Source organism: Piliocolobus tephrosceles, chromosome 2, assembly GCF_002776525.5.
Source record: "Piliocolobus tephrosceles isolate RC106 chromosome 2, ASM277652v3, whole genome shotgun sequence".
NCBI classification, from domain to species: Eukaryota; Metazoa; Chordata; class Mammalia; order Primates; family Cercopithecidae; genus Piliocolobus; species Piliocolobus tephrosceles.
This window is the reverse complement of record NC_045435.1, coordinates 78,397,602-78,423,063: the sequence shown is the minus strand read 5'-3', so window position 1 is coordinate 78,423,063 and position 25,462 is coordinate 78,397,602. Positions and strand designations below refer to the sequence as shown.

At 48.6% G+C, this 25,462-nt stretch overlaps 1 protein-coding gene across 2 annotated transcripts in view; it reads left to right on the top strand.

Annotated features, from left to right (window-relative positions):
• The first annotated feature begins 955 nt into the window (after positions 1–955).
• FLNB (filamin B) overlaps positions 956–25,462 on the top strand; it is a 165,088-nt gene continuing 140,581 nt past the window's right edge. Inside the window, exon 1 of one of the 2 annotated variants that reach the window (XM_023200844.2) lies at positions 956–1,384. In XM_023200844.2, the coding sequence (XP_023056612.2) occupies positions 1,093–1,384 (292 nt within the window). In that variant the 5' untranslated portion in view covers positions 956–1,092. The remainder of the gene's footprint in view (positions 1,385–25,462) is intronic. The other variant, XM_023200852.2, reaches the window with a different exon arrangement.

Sequence of the window (25,462 nt, the reverse complement as noted above, 5' to 3'; positions counted from 1 at the left end):
ATTACAGGTACGCGCCACCATACCTGGTTAATTTTTGTATTTTAAATAGAGATGGGGTTTTACCATGTTGGCCAGGTTGGTCTCCAACTCCTGACCTCAGGTGATCCACCTACCTTGGACTCCCAAAGTGCTGGGATTACAGGCGTGAGCCGCTGTGCCCAGCCCATTGCAGGCTTTCACAGAGAAAAGGGGCAGGAGTCAGGCACGCAGGCAGCTTCTGGAAGTTAGAAAAGGCAAGGAAACAGATTCTTCCCTACAGCCTCCAGAAGGGAATGCATCTTGCCAATTTAGCTAAGCGAGACCCATGTGGGCCATCGAACCTACAGAACTTAACAATAATACATTTGTGCGTGTGTGTTTTCAAAGACACTAAATTTTGGTAACTTGTTACAGCAGTAACTGGAACCTAAGACAGGCAGCAAGCCTTATTGTTCATTTTTACCATCACTACTGGGCTGTTGGTGATGGTGGATTTACACTTTTCTCTCCCATTAGGCTGTGAACTCCTTGAGGTTGTGCAATACGTTTGTCTGATTTACTACTGGTTGGCAGGCTCTGAGAAGAATGCCTGGTACACAGGTGGAGCTCAATAAAAGCCCTCACTGAATTTTATTGAATGTATATGTGGATGTAGATCTCCGCTCTGCGCGCCCCTCCCGCAAGTCCCATTGCTGCCCGACCCATTCTGTCCGGCTCCCAGCCTCCGCGGGTCCCCCCACCCCAGGGCTGACGGGGTGATTTAGGCAGCCCTACGTCATGCTGGGGTGGTGGGCTTCGAGCGCGAGTCCCAGGACGCCGTGAGGCGCAGTGCCTGCAGCAGGCGGCAGGGGGCGAGCGTGGCCCAGGAAATCCCGCGGGAGGGTCGGTACGGGGCGGGGCTTAGGGGCGGGGCGGCTCAGCGCGCAGGCGCGGGGCCAGGCGCCTCGCGCGGCCGGAGGCGGGCGGCCGCAGAGCAGCACCGGCCGTGGCTCCGGTAGCAGCGAGTTCGAACCCCGCTCCCGCTCCGCTTCGGTTCTCGCTACTTCGGCCCTTGGGCCTCCAAACACCAGTCCCCGGCAGCTCGTTGTGCATTGCGTTCTCCCCGCCACCAGGATGCCGGTAACCGAGAAGGATCTGGCGGAGGACGCGCCTTGGAAGAAGATACAGCAGAACACGTTCACACGCTGGTGCAACGAGCACCTCAAGTGCGTGAACAAACGCATCGGCAACCTGCAGACCGACCTGAGCGACGGGCTGCGGCTCATCGCGCTGCTCGAGGTTCTCAGCCAGAAGCGCATGTACCGCAAATACCATCAGCGGCCCACCTTTCGCCAGATGCAGCTCGAGAACGTGTCGGTGGCGCTCGAGTTCCTGGACCGTGAGAGCATCAAGCTCGTGTCCATCGGTGAGTTCTCTGGCCAGGCCCAGGCGCCGACTGTGGTGCCGACCCGCCCCCGCGCGTGCATCCCTGCGGAGGGCGAAGACTTCCCGCAGCGCGCCCCCACCTCGGAGACAAGGGGGAGTCGTCCCCGGGCGTGGGATATAGGGGGCCTAGACCCCCTCCCCGGTACCCTCCTCTGGGCTGGGACCTGTTGTGATCGCTCCCCGCCGTGCGCCCCAGCAGTGCACCTTTGGCTGGCTAAGGGTTGAGGGTTTGGACTGGGGTCACAGGAGGAGAGATGGAGTTGTGGCATTTCTCTGCACCTGGGGCGCCCGTATGGGAGCTAGGGGACTAGAAACCCTCGTTCGCCATTCCCGGGGGCGGGGCCCTAGAGTCAGATGCTCTCCGGAGCGCTCGCCCGGCTGCGCCCAGGTTGGTGCTCTCTGCGGCAGCTGAATGGGCGTTGGCTCGGAGGCCGGACCATGAGACCTGGGGAGGAACCGTTCTCTGCGCCTGGGGCCTCCCCGCCCAGGTGGAGACGGAGACCTGGTACCTTCCCCTGCTGTCGCTGGAATGGGTGTGGGCCCCGAGGTTGCAAGGGGAGGCGCGGGTGTGTGTCCTCGCTCCCTCTGCTCCCAGCTCAGCTCTGGCCGCGCGCCGCAGGTTGAACCCACTCCTTGCTGCCGAAGTTATAATTTAGGGATGGTGGTGGTAACAGTAATTGCTGTCTTGTAGGGAGCCCAACTAGCGTCCTCTGTGTACCGTCAGCCTTCTAAGTTATCTCCGTCCCTACACATCCTGCGAGCTGGGGTGAGGTTAGACCCGTTTTAGAGATAAGGGGGTCCAGAGGGTTAGTTGACCTGTCCAAGGTCAGCAAGTAGGGCCCAGCTGAGAATTGAAGGAAGTGGGCGACAGTTAGAAGAAGGCTTTGTTTTCCTCTCCCCTCCCAAACCCACACCAGGGTCTTCCTGAAAGGAGGGAGGGAACTGGTGTCTCTTGCTGGACTGAGCCAGCTGGACTGGGGAGGAAGAATAAGGATGAAGTCTCCCTTGTGGTCTGAGATAGTTGGGGGCTTCCAGGAGGGCCACAAGGCTGCTGAGAGTGTGGGCTGTGACAGTAGGGGCAAGGAGTTTGTAGTATGTGTGTGTGCATGTGGACATGTGTGCAGAGAATGTGTGTACACACACAGCATGTATGTATAGTGTGTGCATATGCAAAGAGAGTTGGCGTGTACACGGAATGGGTGTGCAGAGTATGTTTGTATGCAGAGAATGTATATCTGCCTACATGTGTGTGGGGGGGGTGGGTGGGTAGGTGGGTTGGGGCGGGGGAGGGTCCTGAGTCTGGATCTCTTCCTAAGGAGAACCAGGGACTGGCCCTGGCCTGTGACTTGGGTCTTTTCCTGAGGAAACCAGGTCACTATAATGACCCTAGTGACAGGAAGAAAGGGAGATGGGTGTGGCTGCCAGGACTTTCTCCAGTGGAAAAGGGATTCCCTCTAGGCTGAGCCTCCTCTAGGCCTCAGGGCCTCACCCTTCCCTTCCCCCACACCTGTCCTGGCAGGTAGGGCTGCTTCCTGCTTCCTGGGCAGCCGCACCACCCAGCCGATCTCCAGCAGCCCTCGCCCTCCCCAAGGGTGGCTTCCGGGCAGAAAAATCCACATGCCATGCTGCTGTCTTCTTTCTGGGGTCCATCTCCTATACTGGGGAGGGATAACTTCAGAATCTTCTGGAATTCTTTACCGTTCAGAAACCAGCCTCCCCTCTGAAGAATCCCAAGGCCCAGCTGGGCTCAACTTCGATCTGTTCTTTGTTTTCAAAATGTGTATTTATTTAATTAACTGAATAAAGAAACTTAAACCAGAAGTATCCAGATATGACATGAAATCTCTAAAACAACAACAAAACCAAACCAAACTGCAGCACTAGCAAATCACAGACTGCCTGATCTACCAACTGTTTACAAAGGCAGCAGCTACTTCCAGCACTGTCTGTCATCAGTGCCTGGGGCTGTGGGTCTCATTCTAGATTTTGTCTGGTCGCTTACATTTTTTTACTTGGTTCTCCTGATTCCCTGCTCCCCCTGCTCCCTACCACCCCGCCCCAAGATGGAGCCTTGCCCTCTCTCCAGGCTGGAGTACAATGGTGCCATCTCCGCTCACTGCAACCTCCGCCTCCCGGGTTCAAGCGATTCTTCTGCCTCAGCCTCCTGAGTAACGGGAAATACAGGCACTCGCCACCACGCCCGGCTAATTTTTATATTCTTAGGAGAGACGGGGTTTCAGCATGGTGGCCGGACTGGTCTCGAACTCTTGACCTCATGATCCACCCGCCTCGGCCTCCCAAGTGCTGGGGTACAGGCATGAGCCACCACGCCTCACCGCGTCCTCCTGATTTTTCTTTTCTTTCTTTTTTTTTTTTTTTTTGAGACAGAGTCTGGCTCTGTCACCCAGGCTGGAGTGCAGTGGCCGGATCTCAGCTCACTGCAAGCTCCTCCTCTCGGGTTTACGCCATTCTCCTCCCTCAGCCTCTGGAGTAGCTGGGACTACAGGCGCCCACCACCTCGCCCGGCTAGTTTTTTGTATTTTTTAGTAGAGACGGGGTTTCACCGTGTTAGCCAGGATGGTCTCGATCTCCTGACCTCGTGATCCGCCCGTCTCGGCCTCCCAAAGTGCTGGGATTACAGGCTTGAGCCACCGCGCCCGGCCGATTTTTATTTTCAAATCCACTCAGGCCCTGGCTACTCCCATTGTCCCGACATTCCAGGGTTAGTTCCCCTTCCTCTGTGCTGGGCCTGTGGGCTGTTGGCAGCTTCTTCCTGTTCCTACCACAACTTACATTCTAGTTTTTTCCTTTTTAATGATTTCTTGGATCATATTCCCCAGAGTGACATTCCTGGGTTAAAGGGTGTGACCACATTTATGACTTGTATCATTGGCTGTCTAATTGCTCTCCTGAGAGATCTTGCAACAAACAGGTTTTCCAGCCTCTGGAGACCACAGAGAGCCTTGGCAAGTGCTAGGACTGCTGTGGGGATAAAGCAGGAGGTTTCTTCCCTCAGCTCTTGAGGCTGTTGTGGGTAATGGTCCTTCAAGGCAAAGTTACCTCCAGCTTGGACTAAGGTTCATATATTCACTGCTTAGCTTGTGTTACATTGTGCTGACAATGACACTAGCTTCTATTTGGGGGGCACCTACTGGGTGTTAAGTGTGTTCTGTTGATCACCCCATTGAATCTTCATGCTAATCATTGATAGCAACTACTGCCCTATCTCTAATAATCTGCTTCTGCAAGACACTTAGAGAGTTCAGGGCTTAACTCTGTCCTGGGCATGTGTTGCTTAGAAAATGGTGCCTGTTAATTAAATAAGGTGCTGTCTAATAATTATCTCAAAAGTAATGCCAGGGCTGGATGCCATGGCTCACGCCTGTAATCCCAGCACTTTAGGAGGCCAAGGTGGGCAGATCACCTGAGGTCAGGAGTTTGAGACCAGCCTGGACAACATGGTGAAGCCCTATGTCTACTAAAAATAGAAAAATTAGCTGGGCATGGTGGTGCACACCTGTAGTCCCAGCTATTTGGGAGGCTGAGGCATGAGAATAACTTGAACCGGGAAGGTGGAGGTTGCAGTGAGCTGAGGTCTTTGTGTAACTGCACTTCAGCCTGGGAGACAGAGTGAGACTCTGCCTTAAAAAAAAAAAAAAAATCATGCCAGAATGGTTTGCACACTGAAGGGACGTTCAAAATCAGGGGAGAACAGCCTAGTTGTTCCTGTTTGGTTGATCCTACTCTTGCTGCGGTTAGTAGTATTATCTTTATTTAAAGATGGGAAACAGGAGTGAAGCCACTTGTGGAAGTGACCCAGCTAGCTAGTAAATGGTGTCTGAAACCCAGGTCTGCCCAGCTGTTGAATTGAAGCCTTAACTGACTTGCCTTCCAGTTTCAGAGATGAGTAAAATACAGCTTTTCTCTCCACATCAGAGGGTCCTGTGACACACTAGGTTTGCAAGTCTTAGGTGTTAGGGTGGTGGCTGGATACCCATACTCTGAACCTCTGACCTTCGACAAAATAGGAATGTCAGGGCCTTCCATGATTGGCAGGATGAATCCTCTGGGCTGTGATGAGCGTCTCACAAGTTGAGAGTCAGCTGGGAATTAAGTGGGATCAGTTTGCCTCTTGTGTTTTCCTCATTATGTTTTGTTTTTGGTTGGTTGGTTGAGATTTCCTACTACCCAATGGATGATGTTTTATTCCATCGTCAGGGAAGGTATCATTGAACGAATACAGGGTTTTGTATGCTTTGGATAAGGCCAGACAGTTGGGGGAGTCATTAGAATTGTGTACATGCCTCCAACTCTGAGATAGGTGGTGGTTCAACAGCTGCCAGAGGACTCTGGCTTTTCTGCCTAGAATTCACTGAAAGACAATCCTGGCTATTTATTCACGTTTGTGGTTCATTGTAAGGTAGGCCCCTAGGCGCCATCCAAAAGTTGAAAATTTCCTTACGTTTCTTGTTATGTGGTGGGCAGTTCATAGTGAGGCCTCAGTGTCTTTAATTCCAGATGTTTGCCAGGAGTTGGCAGTTTTATTTACTTGTTTTTCCAAAAACCTTTCTGACATGGGGCAGCCCAGCCAGCTGGGAGGAAAAGGGGTCTCTCAGCCCAAGAATGATGATCAAGGCCTAGAAGTTTGGGTGGTGTGTTTTGTTTTGGGCCTTTAGAGAAAGAAATTGTTTCTTTTTCAGAGGATGTGGTCTGACCCTAAAGTTTACTTGACTGACTTGCACCAGGCCAGCGCCAGAGCAGGCAGGGTATGTGTTCCCAAGACTTTGGGTCACTGGGCAGTTTCCAGGGTGGCGGGTCACTGGTCCAGTCAGCTCCTTTTCCTTCCTCTCCCTTTTGTGCTACTACTACCAAAATAATTTCCAAATAACTTTTAAGTTCTGCTTTTTCTTGCACGTCTAGCAGATGCCAGCGTGTCTTTTAGGCAGTACAGAGAGTGCTTAAAAAGTAGCAAAGTTGGCTGGGCACAGTGGCTCACGCCTGTGATTTCAGCACTTTGGGAGGCTGAGGCGGGCAGATCATGAGGTCAGGAGATCGAGACCATCCCAGCTAACATGGTGAAATCCCGTCTCTACTAAAAATACAAAAAAATTAGCTGGGTGTGGTGGCGGGCACCTGTAGTCCCAGCTACTTGGGAGGCTGAGGCAGGAGAATAGTGTGAACTCGGGAGGCGGAGGTTGCAGTGAGCCAAGATCGTGCCACAGTGCTCCAGCCTGGGTGACAGAGCAAGACTCTATCTCAAAAAAAAAAAGAAAAAAAAAAAAGTAGCAAAGTTGGCTGGGCGTGGTGGCTCACGCCTGTAATCCTAGCACCTTGGGAGGCCAAGGTGGGTGGATCACCTGAGGTCCGGAGTTTGAGACCAGCCTGACCAACATGGAGAAACCCCATCTCTACTAAAAATACAAAATTAGATGGGCGTGGTGGTGCATGCCTGTAATCCCAGCTACGCAGGAGGCTGAGGCAGGAGAATAGCTTGCACCCAAGAGGCGGAGGGTGTGGTGAGCCGAGATCATGCCATTGCACTCTAGCTTGGGCAACAGGAGCAAAACTCCATCTCAAAAACAAAAAAATAGCAAAGTAGCATGCTTTGTCAGAATTATTAATAACAAGTTCTGGGCCATGTACAACAAGGTGGTACATTAGCATTCAATGTCACTTGTGTAGTAGTTAAGAGCAAGGATTCTTGGTTCAAATCCCACTTGCCACTAAGTAGCTATTAAGAAACTTCTGTACCTTGGTTTTCTTATCACTAAAATGGGGATAATAACCACCTCCTTAAAAGGCTGTTATAAAGATTAAACAAGTTAATAATTTTTAAAGTGCTTGGCCCAGTTTATGGTACATAGTAAGTGCTCTGTGAATGCCTGTTAATTAAATAAGACACTGTCTAATAATCTCAAAAGTCATGCCGGAAAGGTTTGCACACTGAAAGGGCATTTAAAATCAGCGCACTCTGGGGAGAACAGCTTGGTTGGCTAAGATTGATCCTACTTGCTAAAATATGGCTATGGACTGCCTAGAGGGTGTTGCCTCCTTGAAAGGGGCTGCCCGCTGCCTCCTTGAAAAGGGGCTGCCCCCTGGTATGTTGTGGCTGCCTCCAGGGCCCATTCACACCAGCTTTGTTTCCAGGCTGGACAGGGAGCTCCAGGCGGCTGGTCATTCCAACCTCCCACCCCGTTCAGGAATCTCTGGGCCAAATCACTTCCAGATGGTGGTTGGGCCTCTGTGGAGTTCTCCCAGCAACAGCGGAGCCAGCATGCCAGTCAGCAGCCGCCTTCGTTCTTGGAGAGTCTGTGCTAAAGGAGGGCTTTGATTTGGAGCCAAATTGTGTCTCAGGTCCTGGTTTTGTGCTGTGAGGCAGGTACCATTCAGTGGGCTGCTGGCTTAGTTGAGGATGGCTGCCCTGCTCCAGTGGCTCCATGGTCAGGGTGCCAGTCACCCTGCTTTTTCTTTTTCTTTTTTTTTTTTGAGACGGAGTCTTGCTCTGTTGCCCAGGCTGGAGTGCAGTGGTGTGATCTTGGCACTTGCAACCTCCGTCTCCCGGGTTCAAGCAATTCTCCTGCCTCAGCCACCTGCGTAGCTGGGATTACAGGCGTGCACCACCATGCCTGGCTAATTTTTGTATTTTTAGTAGAGGTGAGGTTTCACTTTGTTGGTCAGGCTGGTCTCGAACTACCGACCTCATGATCCGCCTGCCTTGGCCTCCCAAAGTGCTGGGATTACAGGCGTGAGCCACTGGGTCCGGCCTGCTTTGCTACATCAGTCTCCAGGTAGCACATCCTAGGCAAAACTAGATGTAGCCTAATGATTCAGGGCCTCTGTCTGAAGCTAGACTGTCTGGATTCTAATCCGCACTCTGCCTGCAGGGCCTCTGTCTGAAGCTAGACTGTCTGGATTCTAATCCGCACTCTGCCTGATACCAGTTGTGCAACTCTAGTCCACTCTTTTAACCTTTCTCTGCCTGCTTCCTGTCTATAAAATGCAAGAGCAAAATAGTTGCTATCTTACTGTTGCTGGAAGCATTATATTTGATTAGGTTAAGTTATAGCACAGTGTTGTCATTATCACTATTAATATTGTGCTTTTGGACCCAAGTCCAGGACTTTGTCTTGTCTTCTGTCTATTCTCTGGCCAGTCCAGGTATTTTTGGAATCCTATTGCTGTCATCTGGTGTGTTAGCTGTTCCCTTTCTCCAAGTTCAGAACCTCTGATGAAGATGTCTCCCAAGATCCCTTCTTCTTTTCCTCATTCAACAAACATCTGAAAGCCCATCTCTGAACCAGGCCCTGTGCTGGGTGCTAGGACCACAGGAATGAGAGGATCATGTCCTTTGCTTGCCTCAGATACTGCTCAGAGGAGAAGAGACAAGTAAGCAGGGTGAGCCATGCAGAGGAGAGCTGCTCAAACCTTCAGGCCCCTGCTCATCACCTGGGGACTTTGTTAAAAATGCAGGTCTGATTGAGTAGGTGCTGGGGTGGAGGAGGCTGGGATTCTGCTTTTCCAGCCGCTCCAGATCCTGCTCTCTGTGGACCGCGCTGTGAGTAGCAAGGATCTAGGTGCCAAGCCCTCTGAAAAGGAGGAGCACTACCCCCAGGCTGGGTATGGGTAATCTAGAAGGTTCCCTGGAACCTTCTAGATTAGCCGGGCATGATGGTGCATGCCTGTAATCCCTGGAACCTTCTAGATTAGCTGAAGGGACCTTTCAGCTAAGACCTAAAGCATGACTAGAATTAGGCAGGCAAACAAACATTTAGCAAAGGAGCAGATGAGCGTGTCAGTTTAGAGGTCTTGATACTCAGGTCAGAGGGGCAGTGGAGGGGTGGGCAGGGCTGGCTTACCAAGGACTTTCTGAGATGGAGGCTGCCTATGGGGTGTGCTCCTTGAGTTTGTTTGTTTGTTTATTTATTTATTTTTTGAGTTGGAGTTTCACTCTTGTTGCCTAGGCTGGAGTGCACTGCAGTGGCATGAGCTCAGCTCACTGCAGCCTCCACCTCCTGGGTTCAAGAGATTCTCCTGCCTGAGCTTCCCAAGTAGCTGGGATTATAGGCATGTGCACACCTGGCTAATTGTGTATTTTTAGTAGATATGGGGGTTTCATCATGTTGGTTAGACTGGTCTCAAACTCCTGACTCAGGTGATCCACCTGCCTGGCCTCCCAAAGTGCTGGGATTACAGGAGCGAGCCACCGCATCCAGCCCCTTGTTTAGTGTAGGGTGGTAAACCCAGGCGAAAGGGGTCGTCTATCTCAGGAATATCACCTGTTGCTCCAGTCATTCCTATTAGAAGAAAGTTTTGTATGTGCCTCTTCCTCATATATATATATATTTATATTCACATGTATATCTATATGTTTATATATATTTATAAGCTATAAACATATTCTGCCGTCAATTTATATATTAAATATTAGTAAAGCTTAGTTTCTTTTTAGATGACAAATCCGAATATAAAATCTGGTTTTTTTTCTGGCACTAACGGATTATCTTGTGTGCCCTTGGAGTGCATATACCTCTTTTGGAGGCTCCTGTGAAGGCTTGTGTTGCCCCATTTAGTTTTTTTCTTTTTTCCATATTCTTGTTATTCTGCTTCTAATTTTCATCTTTGAGTATTCTAAATTAAGGAGCTGGATCTGTAATTGTAACCCCTTCCCCCAACAATAAGTTTAACTAAATGAAAACATTCAATGGAATGAGCCATTTTAATCTAAATGGGGCTATTTCCTGCTTTTATAATGATTACAATTGCTTTTCATGACATTCTACTAGAAGACATCTTACATTACTGTTGTAAATCTAGTTATTCATTAAACGGGCGTAGTAATCCCTAAATTGGCTCAGGTTACTGTATAATAAACAACAATACTTTATTCTTCAGGAGCCTGAGAAGTGATCTTGTGTTTTTAAGGTGCCTAGCTCACTTTTCATAGGAAACTGAGTCCATATACCAGGAAGGAAGCTTTTTGGGAAAATGATTAGAAAACCAAATGGGTCTCTTTATGACTAAAGTGATGAACCAGTAGGTGAGAGTAGGTATAGATGGTATAGAGGACAGAATTACTGGGTATTTTAATCAGGCCTGCTTAGTATCACAATTTATTTTTTCATTTTATTTTTATTATTATTTTTTGAGATGGAGTTTTGCTCTTATCATCCAGGCTGGAGTGCAGTGGTGCTATCTCAGCTCACTGCAACCTCCACCTCCCGGGTTCAAGTGATTCTCCTGCCTCAGCCTCCCAAGTAGCTGGGATTACAGGCATGCACCATCATGCCCGGCTAATTTTTTTGTGTTTTTAGTAGAGATGAGGTTTCTCCATGTTGGTCAGGCTGGTCTTGAACTCTGGACCTCAGGTGATCCGCCCACTTTGGCCTCCCAGAGTGCTGGGATTACAGGCGTGAGCCACCGCGCCTGGCCAGTATCAGGATTTATTCTGTGGGAGGGGAAGAGAACAAAGACAAATACTGAGCTATGTTTGAAGCTCCTGCCCTCTAAGAGCCTTACAGCAGCTGCCTTAAATGTGTTCCTTTGATAAACTGTAGATGGTTGTTGTAACTCTTCTGCAGTTTATTTTTAAAAACAATTTGATGAGATTTTACTTACGCCTATTGTTTGAGTACAGCATTTACCAAAGAAGAGTTTTGGCCAGATCCCATGCAGTAGAGTGTCCTTGGCCAAAATTTTCTTGTACTATAAGCAAAGGAGCAGTTTGGTTTTTCACTTAGTCAAGACTGCCTATCAGACTGAGTTACTGTGACAGAGCCGCTGAGTCTCTCCCTTTCCCATGATCAAAACCTGGCCTTTCTAAGCAGCACATGTAGAAAGCTTGGCAAGGAGGATCCTTGTCCTCCTACATACTATTCCTTGGCTCTTCTTGGTACCAAGAATACATACAAATACTGCTGACTGTGTACCGAATGTTGAGGCGTGCACTGTTGAGGATATTTATCCTCTAATATAACATCTAGTATTTCTCATACCTGCCATCTGCTGAGCATTGGTCTGTCTTACTTATACTACTTCTAAATCTCATGAACTCTGCAAAACTAGTGGCTTTACATCTATGAGAAAACAAAAGAACTTTTATTGGGGAAGGCGAGTCCTTTTAAAGTATCAGGCCTGGAAAGACATTAAATGAGACAGCAATCACATTCTAGTACCCTCTTTGAGCTATGTGTTCATTGACTTATTTTTTTTAATTTTTTTTTTTTTTGAGACAGAGTTTTGCTTTGTTACCAAGCTGGAGCATAGTGGTGCAATCTTGGCTCATGGCAACCTCTGCCTCCAGGGTTCAAGTGATTCTCATGCCACAGCCTCCTGAGTAGCTGGGATTACAGGCGCCTGCCACCTTGCCTGGCTACTTTTGGTATTTTAATTTTATTTATTTATTTTGAGATGGGGTCTCACTGTGTCGCCGAGGCTGGAGTGCAGTGGCACGATATTGACTCACTACAACCTCTGCCTCCCGGGTTCCAGCGATTCTCCCGCCTCAACCTCTCTAGTAGCTGGGATAACAGGTGTCTGGCACCATAGCCAGTTAATTTTTTGTATTTTTAGTAGAGACGGGGTTTCAGCATGTTGGCCAGGCTGGTCTTGAATTCCTGAACTCAAGTGATCTGTCTGCCTCAGTCTCCCAAAATTCTGGGATTACATGTGTGAGCCACTGTGCCCTGCCTATGTATTCATTTCTTAAAATTGGTTGCTGGCTAGGTGTGGTGGTACATTCCTGTCCTGTAATCCCAGCACTTTGGAAGGCCAAGGCTGGAGCATCTGTTGAGGCCAGGAGTTCAGGACCAGTCTGGGTGAGATCGCATCTCTACAAAAAAATTAAAAAATTATCTGGTTGCAGTGGCAAAAGCCTGCATAGTCATAGCTACTTAGGAGGCTGAGATGGGAGGATAGCTTGAGCCCAGGAGTTCATCTGCAGTGAGCTATGATTACATCACTGCACTCTAGCCCGGGCGACAGAGTGAGACCCATTTCTGAAACAAATAAATTGCTATTGTCACAATTAGCTATAAATTAATCTAATAATGCTGCACGCAATACTATAATCCATACCCTATGGCTTAACGATGGATGGTCAACCACTGATCAATGCTATTTCTGTAAGCCAATAGGAATTCCTGACAAACAACTTTGTATCAGTCCACTGCCTGTCTGTCCCCTTTTTTGCTTTTAAAAACCTGCTTTGTAACAAAGGCCAAACAGAGGTCATATCCAAGGTTACTTGGGCCTGAGTCTTTCAGGCAGCTGGTCTTCACTTTGGCTCAGGTAAACTCTTTAATAGTTTAAATTTTAAGCCTCAGCAGCCTCTTTCTTTTAGGTTGGCATCTGTTTCTATTTTACAGATGAGAAAACTGAGGCTCGGCTCAGCCTCACTTTACAGGTCAAGCTTAATCCCTGCCTGCATCATGCTGTAAAGGACTTTTGTATCAAAGTTGGGTTTGATACTCTGTAAAGTAAAATAGATATATTGTAGTGATAGGGTGTGGAAGAGACTGTTTTCTGCTTCTGTGGATTTTTTTCTTCTTGTTTTGCTTTCCTCCAAACTTTACTCATTTGCACTTGATTCATGTGAAACTGAAATTTCCTTCTACAAAACAAAACTTTTTGGGGGCTACCTGCCATATATCTTTTCCCACACCATGGAGCTCTGACTGGGACCTTTCCACAGTTTTTGGAGACATTGCTCTAGTTCTTTCCCTGTCTTTGGTCGCGGGGCGGGGCGGGGGGGTGGGGGTGGAGGTGGGGGGGGGGGGGGGGGCAGTAATGTCACCGCAGGTGTGGACAATAGGGACTAGCTAAAGGTTGCTTTGGGGGAGGTGGGCAGGGCTTTTCTTTGTGAGGTCTGGAAACCAGAGGTGAGGAAAGAGAAGCCCCTGGAACTCCTCCTGGCTGCAGGGCGCACAGCACACACCACGACACCACAGGACATGTCTGTGTGTGTGTGTGTGTGTGCGTGCTGGGGGGAGTGTTGTTGAGAGCCAACTATGCCAGGAGATCCTTGGTGACAGCGGACATAGGCACAGCTGTGCTCTGTCAGGAATGAGTTCACCCACAGCCTTTTCTTCTGCTACCTTATTTAACTGGTGGGAGGGTGTGCTGGGTTGTGTTTGCTGGTGAGCCCAGCAATTGCACCCTTCTTTCCAGGCCTGGCACCCGGCCTTATCAGTCTCATGGCCCTGGCACAAGTGGGCAGCCTGCTTCCAATCCAGCCAGGCGGCTTTCGGCTCATCTGCAGGTAGCCTCGTGGGCAGACCTCTTGCTGTGCACTGCAGCAAGAAGCTGCGTGAGCCAGAGCTGAACTTGTGATCCCCACGGGCATCTCCTGAGGCACACCTCTCCCGAGAGAGAAAGCTGGTCTGTCCAGCCCATTCAGGGCTCAGCCTCCCCAGCCGAGGCAGGGCTGGCTTGCTGAAAGGTTTGGGTGTTAACACAGCACTCCTGTTCTCTCTCTCTGAAGGCCCTTTATGCTGGCATGAATTCCTTTTCTCATAGAGATCTGAAAGCTCTTTTGACTAAATGGGTCACCTTTCTGAGTATTTTCATAAGGCTGTCAGCCTTTACCATGCCAGACAACTTTTCTGGAATTTCCTTTCCAGAAAAAAAAAAAGGGCTACTAAAGAGGTTGGAGTTATTTGGAACGCAGGGTGGAATTTTGGCATTCGAGCTATAGGGAAATGGGTGGGGATTTGTGGCAGGCACTATGTAAATTTGCCGCAGCCCATAAATTCAGACTTTAAGATGAAAAATGGCAAGCAGCAGTCAGCTTGCCTTCGACAGACAGGAGCAGTGCTACCTTCCGCCTGTGCTGAGTGTGACTGAGGGAGAGGCAGGCCTCCTAGGGAGGCCAGGGCAGGATAGGTTTCTTGGTGGCTAAAATAAGATTCCTCAGTTTCCCCCGTGTCCCAAGAAAATAAGTTCTTATCATGCTTGTACCACACTTCTTGTGCGTATCACCCTGATTTCCCTAAACCTCCTTGAAGTGGTTTATCAGATTCCAGCGACACAAGAATGGTTTGGCATCTACAGCCTATTGTGGGAGCAGGGGCCCGGCCTGGTGCTTCTTGCCCAGGAACAAACTGATTGTTCCCTTGGTGTGGGGTAAAGCAGGCCAGAGTATGGGACCAGGCCCTGCCTCCCAGGGGACCTGAGGTGCAAAAGCCTTTGAGCTGAGACCCTAAAAGGCCTTTGTGAGTCTATAGTGCTATCAGTTGAGCAGAGTTCAGGGTTCTGTTTACAAGATTCCCTCTCAGCAGAGGCAGGGGTACCTGCTGGAAGACCAGGGATGTGCCGCCACTGGGACGGGGCCCTCGGTGGAGCTTCCAGCCATCCAGGGGCAGAACCCCGAATGTGTTCTGAGCAAGGCGCCTTGGCAGAATTGGCTTGAAAGCACCTGGGTAGTGGCTTGTCACATTCCTTATCTCCACCAAAGGAGGAAAGCTAGCACCTGGGGAATGGCTCTCCCGTCAGGGAGTCCTTTACAGGAAGTAATCCAGGTGTCACATTATACTTCCTGCAGGCATGTACCTCTTACCTAATTGTCTCTCCTGTTCCCTTTTTCTGGCACTCTTATCTGACATCCATGGGGAGTCACACCCAAAGTTGGGCGTGAGGTCCTCTCCTGGGCACCCAACACCTTGTTTTTTTCTTTTTTTTTTTTTTTGGAGACAGAGTCTTGCTCTATCACCCAGGCTAGAGTGCAGTGGTACCATCACAGCTCACTGCAGCCTTGACCTCCTTGGCTCAAGTGATCCTCCCACCTCAGCCTCCCAAGTAGTCAGAATTACGTGCACACACACCAATACTCCTGGCTAATTTTGTGTTTTTTGTAGAGATTCAGTTTGCTGTGTTGTCCAGGCTGGTCTTGAACTCCTGGGCTCAAGTGATCTGCCTGCCTCAGCCTCCCAAAGTGTGGGGATTACAGGCATGAGCCACTGCGCTTGGCCACAGTGCCCTCTTACTGAGCCATATTGGTGTTCTAAATGGCCTTCTTACTTCCCCACGGGTCATCAGTGCTCCAGGGGCAGGCGCTGTGTCTCTTGTTTACCTCTGTGGCTCTGATCTTGGCACTTAATAGAAATTTAATAAATAACTTGTTAAATAAACAGTCTCTAGCATAATAGGTTGAGTATTAAGTCTGGTACATTGACTTATTTGCAATTCAGAAAATGCAAAACAGTGGTTCTTTGCTGCCTTTAGTGAAGTGGGAATTATATGTAGTAGACAGCTGGGTCTAGGGTCCCATTGGAAGACTTCACTTTTGGACTGTGATGCTGAACTTAAAGAACTTAGTATTTTGGGCCAGGTGTGGTGGCTCAAGCCTGTAATCCCAGCACTTTGGGAGGCCGAGACGGGCGGATCACAAGGTCAGGAGATCGAGACCATCCTGGCTAACACGGTGAAACCCCGTCTCTACTAAAAAATACAAAAAAAACTAGCTGGGCGACGTGGCGGGCACCTGTAGTCCCAGCTACTCGGGAGGCTGAGGCAGGAGAATGGCGTGAACTTGGGAGGCAGAGCTTGCAGTGAGCTGAGATCCGGCCACTGCACTCCAGCCTGGGCGACAGAGCGAGACTCCGTCTCAAAAAAAAAAAAAAAAAAGAACTTAGTATTTCATGTTCATTCTCTGGACATCTGTGATTTGCTTCAACAACTGTTAGAGAACAAGGCCTTTTCCAGGTGAAGCTCAGAAAATGAATTTAATAGGAAACTACTGAAAGTCACAATCATAGTAACAGTTTCATTAGTTATAGTGAATGTAGAGAGAGCAAGTACTAAGTATCAGGCATTGTGGTAAACACTTCTTACTAACAGCTATACGAAATATCATTGCAATTCTGAGAAGTAGTTATTGTTGTAATTCCCGTTATGCAGATGAGAAAACTGAGGCACACCCAGATTGGCCAGTGAGTATGTGGTTATTACTCAGATCCTTGTCTGAGATTTTAATCTTCCTATTTTACTGCTTTCCCAAGGAAAGACATCAGCTCAGCATGTCTTTGAAATTTGCTGCTGCTGCTTCTTTTTTTTTTTTTTTTTTGAGACAGAGTCTTTCTCTGTCACCCAGGCTGGAGTGCAGTGGCGCAATCTTGGCTCACTGCCACCTCTGCCTCCCGGGTTCAAGCGATTCTCCTGCTTCAGCCTCCTAAGTACCTGGGATTACAGGTACATGCCACCACGCCTGGCTATTTTGTATTTATAGTAGAGATAGGGTTTCACCATGTTGGCCAGGCTGGTCCCGAACTCCTGACCTCAAGAGATCAACCAGTCTCAGCCTTCTAAAGTGCTGGGATCAGGTATGAGCCACTGAACTCAGCCTTTTGTTTTTTTTTTTTTGAAATGATGTCTCCCTTTTGTCACCCAGGCTGCGATCTTGGCTCACTGCAACCTCTGCCTCCTGGGTTCAAGTGATTCTCCTGCCTCAGCCTCCTGAGTAGCTGGGACTACAGGCGCGTGCCACCATGCCTGGATGATTTTTGTATTTTTATAGAGACAGGGTTTGCCATGAAGGCCAGGCTTGTCTCGAACTCCTCACCTCAAGTGATCCGCCTGCCTCAGCCTCCCAAAGTGCTGGGATTACAGGAGTGAGCCACTGTGCCTGGCCTGAAATTCACTTCTAATAAGTTTTTATTGGAGCATTAAAAAGTTATATCTGTAGTTCTTACTCTTAGCAAAAAATTGCAAGAACACAGAAAAATATAAAGAAAAAACATCACCTGTGAAGAATTTTAATAAATCTTTTTCTACTTTTAGGGAGTTTTGCTTACAGTTGCTTTTTAATCAGAACAGGGAAGAAGGAGATTCCTTTCTCAGGAAAAAAGCGACTGTGGACTGGAAGCGCTTTGTGAAATAATTTTGGTCATACTGATGGTTATGATGAGATTAGTCCTCAATTGAGTTATTGCTGGGCTTTGTCCAGCATTGAAATGTAGGGTCTCATTTGAGTCTCATTGTGGTTTGCAAGTCTCCCTTAGTCTAGAAGTATGTTTGGTCAACCACGGCCTGGAGGTGTTCCAGCTACTTTCTGTCTCTTAAAAGTTTTTAGGACCCACTTTTATTGGGACTGCCGAGATCTCTTAATAATAGTTATTATACTTGGTAACTATTGTGACCTTATCTCATAGGCAGCCCAGCATAGAAACTCATTTAGCTGTTAGTTGCTCAGCTCCATTAGCTGTTTAAACATGTTTTTGGGCAGCTCGGTTCACCCTTGACTGCCTGGGAACTTTGAGAAGTCTGAAAATTATATGTAGCCCTAAGAGTCTTCATTGTATTGTTTTTTGGAGGCACCATTTCCCAACAGTCCTCAGAATACCAGGCTCATGAAGCCATCCTGTCTCAGCCAGGAGGCAGAGGAGATGGAATGGAAACCACTTCTGGATACAGATCCAGCCACTTCCCGAGTGCTTCAGAGCGTGGGTCAGATAGACCTTGCTGCTTTCTAGCTGGCAGACTTGGGGAAAGTTGTTTGATCTGAGTTTGTGTCCCAGGCTATAGCAGTACCCACTTCTGGCATTGTCGAAGATAAAATGATATAATCCTGATAAATCACTTGACCCAGTCCTTGGAGGCGGTGGTGGGGGCTGGGGTAAGTGCCCCATGAATGGTGGTCATCATGCCCCCCCACCTCCTTTTTCTCTTCTTTCTCCTTTCCTGTCTTTCACACACCTAATTCCTGGACCTGGGGGTGATCTCTCTAGACTAGATGAGGAAGCGACCCAATTATCTAGGAAGGTAAAAGGTGGTTGGGAATACTCCCAGAAACAGGTCAAAGATACCTCCTCTTACCTAAAAGACTCTTTTTAGAAGAAGAGGCAACCTGGGTTTTTGGATAACTGTTGAGTAGGAACCATCCTGAGTGGCATTTCTGCATTTCTGGTCTTCTGGCCAAGCCTCCTTTTTTTTTTTTTCCTTCTTCTTGAGATGGAGCCTTGCTCTGTCGCTGGGCTGGAGTGCAATGGCGCAGTCTTGGCTCACTGCAACCTCCGCCTCCCAGGTTCAAGCGATTCTCCTGCCTCAGCCTCCTGAGTAGCTGGTACTACAGGTGCCACCACCATGCCCAGCTAATTTTTGTATTTTTAGTAGGGATGGGGTTTCACCAGGCCAGGATGGTCTCGATCTCTTGACTTCATAATCTGCCTACCTTGGCCTCCCAAAGTGCCGGAATTATAAGCGTGAGCTACTGCACCCAGCCTTCCTTTTTTTTTTTTTTTTAAGTAGCTCCATTGCCCTTCCTCACCCTTTCTTTTGTCTCCTGTAATGCCCTTCCCTTCCATTTCTTTTTTTTCTTTTTTCCTTTCTTTTTCTTTTTCCCTTCCTTCCTTCCTTCCTTCCTTCCTTCCTTCCTTCCTTCCTTCCTTCTTTCTTTCTTTTTCTTTCTTTCTTTCTTTCTCTTTTTTGTGAGATAGGATCTCATTCTGTGGCAAAGGCTGGAGTGTAGTGGCACGACCATGGCTCATTGCAGCCTCGACCTCCAGGGCTCAGGGTGATCCTCCCATCTCAGCCTCCCGAGTAACTGGGTCCACAGGCACACACCACCACACCTGGCTCACTTTTGCATTTTTTTGTAGAGATAGTGTTTTGCCATGTTACCCAGGCTGGTCTTGAACCTCTAGGCTCAAGGGATACTCCCTCCTCAGCCTCCCAAAGTGCTGAGATTACAGGCATGAGCCTCTGCACCTGGCCTTCCCTCCCATTTTTTTTCTTTCCTGGTTTTCCCTGTCCCAGACCACCCTCTTGGAAAGATGCTCTCCCAGCAGCAGCAGTAAGGTCCTGGTCTTGTGTTTGCTCCTGGGCCTGAGTCTTGACTTTGCTCCTTTGTAGCTAGCTGGCTGATACCAGGGAGCTGCTTCCCTCCAGGAGTCTGTCGTCCATATGCTGAATGTGATCCTAAAACGCTCTAACAACGGCCAGGCGTTATGGCTCATGCAATTCAGGAGGCTGAGGCGTGCAGATTACTCGAGGCCAGGAGTTTGAGACCAGCCTGGCCAACATGACAAAACCCTATCTCTACTAAAAATACAAACATTAGCTAGACGTGGTAGCATGTGCCTGTAATTCCAGCTACGCAGAAGGCTGAGGCAGGAAAATCGCTAGAACCTGGGAGGCGGAGGTTGCAGTGAGCCGAGATCATGCCACTGCACTCCAGCCTGATCAACAAAGCAAGACTGTCTCAAACAAACAAACAAACGAAAATTGCTCTGCCTTACAGAGTTCTTAGGTATAAAAGAGAAGGTGCATCTAAAGCTCTTGGCACTGTGCCTGGCTCATAGTAAGTGCTTGGTAAATGTGAGCTGCTGCTATTGTGGTGTTAGCGTCAGTAATGTTGCTGTGAGACCCTGCACTTCCCGCTTAACCTTGGAAAAATAAGCCTTAACGTTCATGCCATGGGCTACCGCTTTTCTTTTCAGGGCGTCGTGGAGGAGGGTGGAGCTGGAGACACACGTCGGGGACTGCCAGGGTTACATCCTCCATGAGGCTGAGGCTGTGCTGACTGCCTTGTGTGCTTTCAACCTGGAGTAAAGGGTGGCTGTGCCAGCTGCTCCCATACCCCAGGAGCCTGACTCGTCCCTGCCTTGGCCCTGGGCAGCACTTCCCTCCTAGCTCTTTGGCATCTGGGGTCATGGTGGGGCCGCCTGCCATCTGTCAAAATTTTTGCTGCCCTGGGTGTGGCATTAAACCCCTCACTATCCAACCTGGTGTCATGGAGCTGTCGACAATATTTTTACAGTGGTTAGTGCTTGGAAACTGGACTTCTGGGTTATGCCCTGTACAAACAGCATCAAAGTCACTGGGCTCGGGTGACAGAGGAGGCTGCCAACAGGGAATTCTCTGGCGCCTGAGACAGGAATGGATATGGGAGGTTGGGGGCCAGTATTTTGAGTCAGTATTTGAGGAGTTGGCGAGTATTAGTCTTTGCCCTGATGGATAGAAGGAATCTGTCTGTGTCTTGCATGAACCATGTACTTCCCCCAGTTGCTGCTTGGATACCAGCTGCCTGCTGCTGTTCATAATTGGGCCGGATTTCTAATACTGCGGCGCTACCAAATGTCAGTTTTAGGCCGTCTCTGGTGTAGCCAGGGAACGCCCAACACCTTTCCCAAAGGTAGAATTTGTGTGGGTTTTACTTCACTAAGTGACTAATGCAGATCTTTATGTTTTAATGATGGGAAGAAATTTGTCAGCCTAGGTACTTTTTCCATGTGATGGGGCAAAAATTTAAAACACTTGCACAACGGCTTTTGTTTCTCCAGCTACTAAAGGTGACTATCAGTTAGGCATTATGAGTATGATCAGCCGGTGTTAACCCACTCCCCTTCTGGAGACCTGTTTCTGGTTCTGGGAAAGGTGTAGGACATGCTGGATTTGGCAAGATTGCAGGTCCCAGGCAGATGTCCGGACTTAGACTCTGGCTCTCTCTTTTTTTTTTCTCCCAGACAGGGTCTCCCTCTGTCTCCCAGGCTGGAGTGCAGTGGCGTGATCTCGGCTCGCCACAACCTCCGCCTCCCACGTTCAAGGGATTCTCCTGCCTCAGCCCCCTGAGTAGCTGGGATTACAGATGTGTACCACCATGCCCAGCTAACTCTTTTTTTTGAGATAGAGGTTCACTCTGTCACCCAGGCTGGAGTGCAGTAGCCCGATCCGCCCGCCTTGACCTCTCAAAGTGTTAGGATTACAGGTGTGAGCCACCGTGCCTGGCCCCAGCTAACTTTTGTATTTTTATTATCAGCAAGATTTCACCATGTTGGCTTTGAACTCCTGGCCTCAATTGATCCGCCCACCTCAGCCTCCCAAGGTGCTGGGATTACAGGCATGAGCCACCGTGCCTGGCCCAGACTCTAGCTCTTACTCCTGGGTCTACCTCTACCATCACTGGGGCCCTCGCTCTGAAGCTTTCCCCCCATCTATAAAATGGGAGAACTAGACTAGGTCCCCCAAGCTTAAATCATTCCTAAAGGAACCACCTTTACTATTTTGCAATATCCCACGGCTGTCTCTATTTCATTTTTCACTTAATATTATTTTCCCCTGCAGTTGACTCACTTGTGAAACAAATGTATTTGAAAAGGAGACTTTGTGTCACTGTAATAATGGAAAAACAGCGTCACTAGGTAAATGGAAGGTAACCATAAATAAACCCCAAACAGTTATTAAATTCTAGCCAGCACTGTTGCCTGTTCACAGCATGAGGCATACTCTCTTTTGGTTAAAAAGGGAAATTAGCAAGAGATGGAGAGGTGTTGAAGGTAACCTAGCACTACATTGAGCCTTCTCCTTGACCTGCTCAGAAGGATTGAGAAAGCACTAGGAGAACTGGGAAGAGAATAACGTCTTTTTGTGATGCAAAGTGCCTGAGTGTGACCCAGAGCTCGGAGTAGTAATGTATAGATGCTTTGTTCGGATACTTTTGCAGCTGTTACCATGTGCCAGGGGTGTAGAGAGGGGCTAGGAGTATAGAGGGGATTAGGACTTGTTCACCGACCTCTGGTTGCTTGTGAACTAGTAGTGGGGAGGTGGTCATAGGAGAATATTGAATATAAACGAAGGTCCGAGCAGGCTGCAGGAGTTTAATAGGAAAATCACAGGACAAAGTTCTGTCATGTGTATATGGGGTCTACAAATAAGAATTGTTTAGAATTTTTTTTTAAATTTAATTTCTGATGAAATGTGTAATAAAATAAATCTGTTTCATTCCAGAATGATTCTAGAGAAGCTCTAAATACATTAAAGTTGTGTTGGCTGGGTGCGGTGGCTCATGCCTGTAATCCCAGCACTTTGGAAGGCTGAGGCAGGAGGATCACTTGAGGCCAGGAGTTTGAGACCAGCCTGAGCAACATGGGAGACCTCATCTCTACCAAAAAAAACTTTTTTTTTTTTTTTTTTGAGACAAAGTTTCACTTTTGTTGCCCAGGCTGGAGTGCAATGGCATGATCTCGGCTCTCCGCCTACCGGGTTCACACCATTCTCCTGCCTCAGCCTCCCAAGTAGCTGGGACTATAGGCACCCGCCACCACGCCCGGCTAATTTTTTTGTATTTTTAGTAGAGACGGGGTTTCACTGTGTTAGCCAGGATGGTCTCCATCTCCTGACCTAGTGATTCGCCTACCGCGGCCTCCCAAAGTGCTGGGATTATAGGTGTGAGCCACAGCGCTCAGCCTCATGTTCTATACTCTCTGTAAAGCAAGATATATACCAGAATTGGACCTCTAAAAAGCCTCATACCGTTGTTAATCTCTGGGAATGAACAGTGTTCTTTGGGATAATGGGATATGAAGCTCAGTCTGATTTTTCTGTTCTGCCGGTAGCTTAGGGCCCCCTTTCTTCTGTTGGGTTTCTGGGAGAATGATAATTTTTTTTTTTTTTCTTGAGGGTCTTGTTCTGTCGCCCAGGCTGGAGTGTGATGGCGCGATCTCAGCTCACTGCAATCTCCGCCTACTGGTATCAAGCGATTCTCCTGCCTCAGCCTCCCAAGTGGCTGGGATTACAGGCGCCCACCACCATCCCTGGCTAATTTTTTTGTAATTTTGGTAAAGATGGGGTTTCACCATGTTGGCCAGGCTAGTCTCGAACTCCTGACCTTGTGATCCCCCCCACCCCCCCGCCAGCCTCCCAAAGTGCTGGGATTGTAGGTGGGAGCCACCTCGTCCAGCCAAGAATGAGAATTTGGGAGTCAGGCAGCTCTGGCATTGAATCTGGAATTGACTAAGTGACATGCTTTCTCTGAGGCCTCCGTCCTCACTGCTCTCATCTATAAACTGGGAATAATCATAGTTTCTATCTGAAAGAGTGGGTGTGAAGATTTAACGAGCTAGATTATAAAGTGCCTGAGACATGGGAAGAAGTCAGGATGTGCTAATGGGTAATCCTACACTTCCCTAATGGAAAGGGCCAGTTTATATTACTCCAGGCTGGTAGTGAGCGAGGGAAAGGGGATATCAGGTTTGGGCTTGGTTAGAACATGCTAATGGCATCAGAACACTCAGAAGAGATACAGAGTTTGATACAAATGGCACCATAAGCCCTGAGACATTGTGTATGGGGTCAATAGGATAGCAAGAATAGCCTTCAAGGAGGGAGGTAGGGCAGTTAGAATCCTTTCAGCTGCAAGGAACTGAAAACTGGCTCACGTAGAAGGAAAATGATTGGCTTATGTCAGCAAGCCCAGACGCAGAGTGAGTTATGGGTTTCAGGGATCCAGCATCTAAGTGATATCATCAAGAACCCAGGAGTTTTGGGTCTCTACTCTGTTGGTTTCTTTCATCCTAAAGCTGTTTCTCCTGTGGTTTACCATAGTAGAGTTCCTGTGAGAACTCTACTCTGACCAGTGGGGCCTTCCCAGAGCCTGGAGTGGAGTGGCTTCTTTTGAGGCCCATGGGTCCTATCCAGAGCGGGTGGATCCAGACTCCTATCAGGAATCTAGGAGGGGCCGGGCGTGATGGTTCACGCCTGTAATCCTAACACTTCGGGAGGCCAAGGTGGACAGATCACTGGAGGCCAGGAGTTCCAGACCAGCCTGGCAAGTATGGTGAAACCCCATCTCTACTAAAAATACAAAAATTAGCTAGGCGTGGTGGCAGGCGCCTGTTGTCCCAGTTACTCAGGAGGCTGAGGTGGGAGGATCACTTGAGCCTGGGCGTGGAGGTTGCATGAGACTGTGGCGAGCTGTGGTTGTGCCGCTGCACTCCAGCCTGGGCAACAGGGTGAGACCCTGTCTCAAAAACAACAACAACAAAATCTTATATACCCCATAAATATATACACCTACTGTGTATCCACACAAGTTAAAAATTAGAAAAAACAAATCGCAGAGATTTCCATATGCTATGATACTGTTTATATGAAGTTTTACATATGTCATAAAAATACAGATAACCTTTAGGGGAATGATCATTACCAAACTTTTGGATAGTGGTTTCTGGGGATGGGCAGAGAGGGCTATACAGTCATGAAGAGGTGAGTAGGGGCTTTCAACTCTTTGTAGTGTTTTATTTCTTCAGTTCTGTGGTGGTTATGTGATTCTTCACTCTCCCTTGTTTTGTGTGGAATATTTTTCTTATAAAAAGTGTGTCTTTTTTTGAGATGGAGTCTCACTCTGTCGCCCAGGCTGGAGTGCAGTGGCGCGATCTCGGCTCACTGCAAGCTCTGCCTCCTGGGTTCACACCATTCTCCTGCAGTCAGCCTCCTGAGGAGCTGGGATTACAGGCGCCCGCCACTACGCTCGGCTAATTTTTTGTATTTTTGGTAGAGATGGGGTTTCACCATGTTAGCCAGGATGGTCTTGGTCTCCTGACCTCATGATCCGCCCGCCTCAGCCTCTCAAAGTGCTGGGATTACAGGCATGAGCCACTGTGCCCAGCTTTTTGTTTTTGTTTGTTTGTTTTTAAAGACAGAGTCTTGCCCTGTTGGCCAGGCTGCAGTGCAGTGGCCTGATCATGGCTCACTGCAGCCTCTACCTCTCAGGCTCAAGCATTCCTCCCCCCTCAGACTGCCAAGTAGCTGGGACTACAGGCATGTGCTACGAAGCCTGGCTAATTTTTCTATTTTTAAAGGTTTTGCCATGCTGCCCAGGCTGGTCTTGAACCCCTGGGTTCAAGCCATGCTCTCGCCTTGGCCTCCCAAATTGCTGGGACCTTGTAGGCAGGAGCCACTGCACCCCCACCCAAAAGTGTCATTTTAATGCTGATATACTGCATTACTAAGCTCGACCAGGGGAAGAGAAAGAAAAATACCTTGTGTTTATTATTTTGTTTGTTTGTTTGAGACAGGGTCTTGCTCTTTCTCCCAGGCTGGAGTACAGTGGCATGAACATGGCTCACTGCAGCCTCCACTTCCCAGGGTCAAGCCATCCTCCCACTTCAGCCTCCCAAGTAGCTGGGATTACAGGTGTGTGCCACCACACCTGACTAATTTTTTTGTATTTTTGGTAGAGACAGGGTTGCCCAGGCTGGTCTTGAACTCCTGAGCTCAAGCAATCCTGTCTTCGGCCTCCCAAAGTGCTGGGATTACAAGTATGAGCCACTGTGCCTGGCTTGTTTGTTTG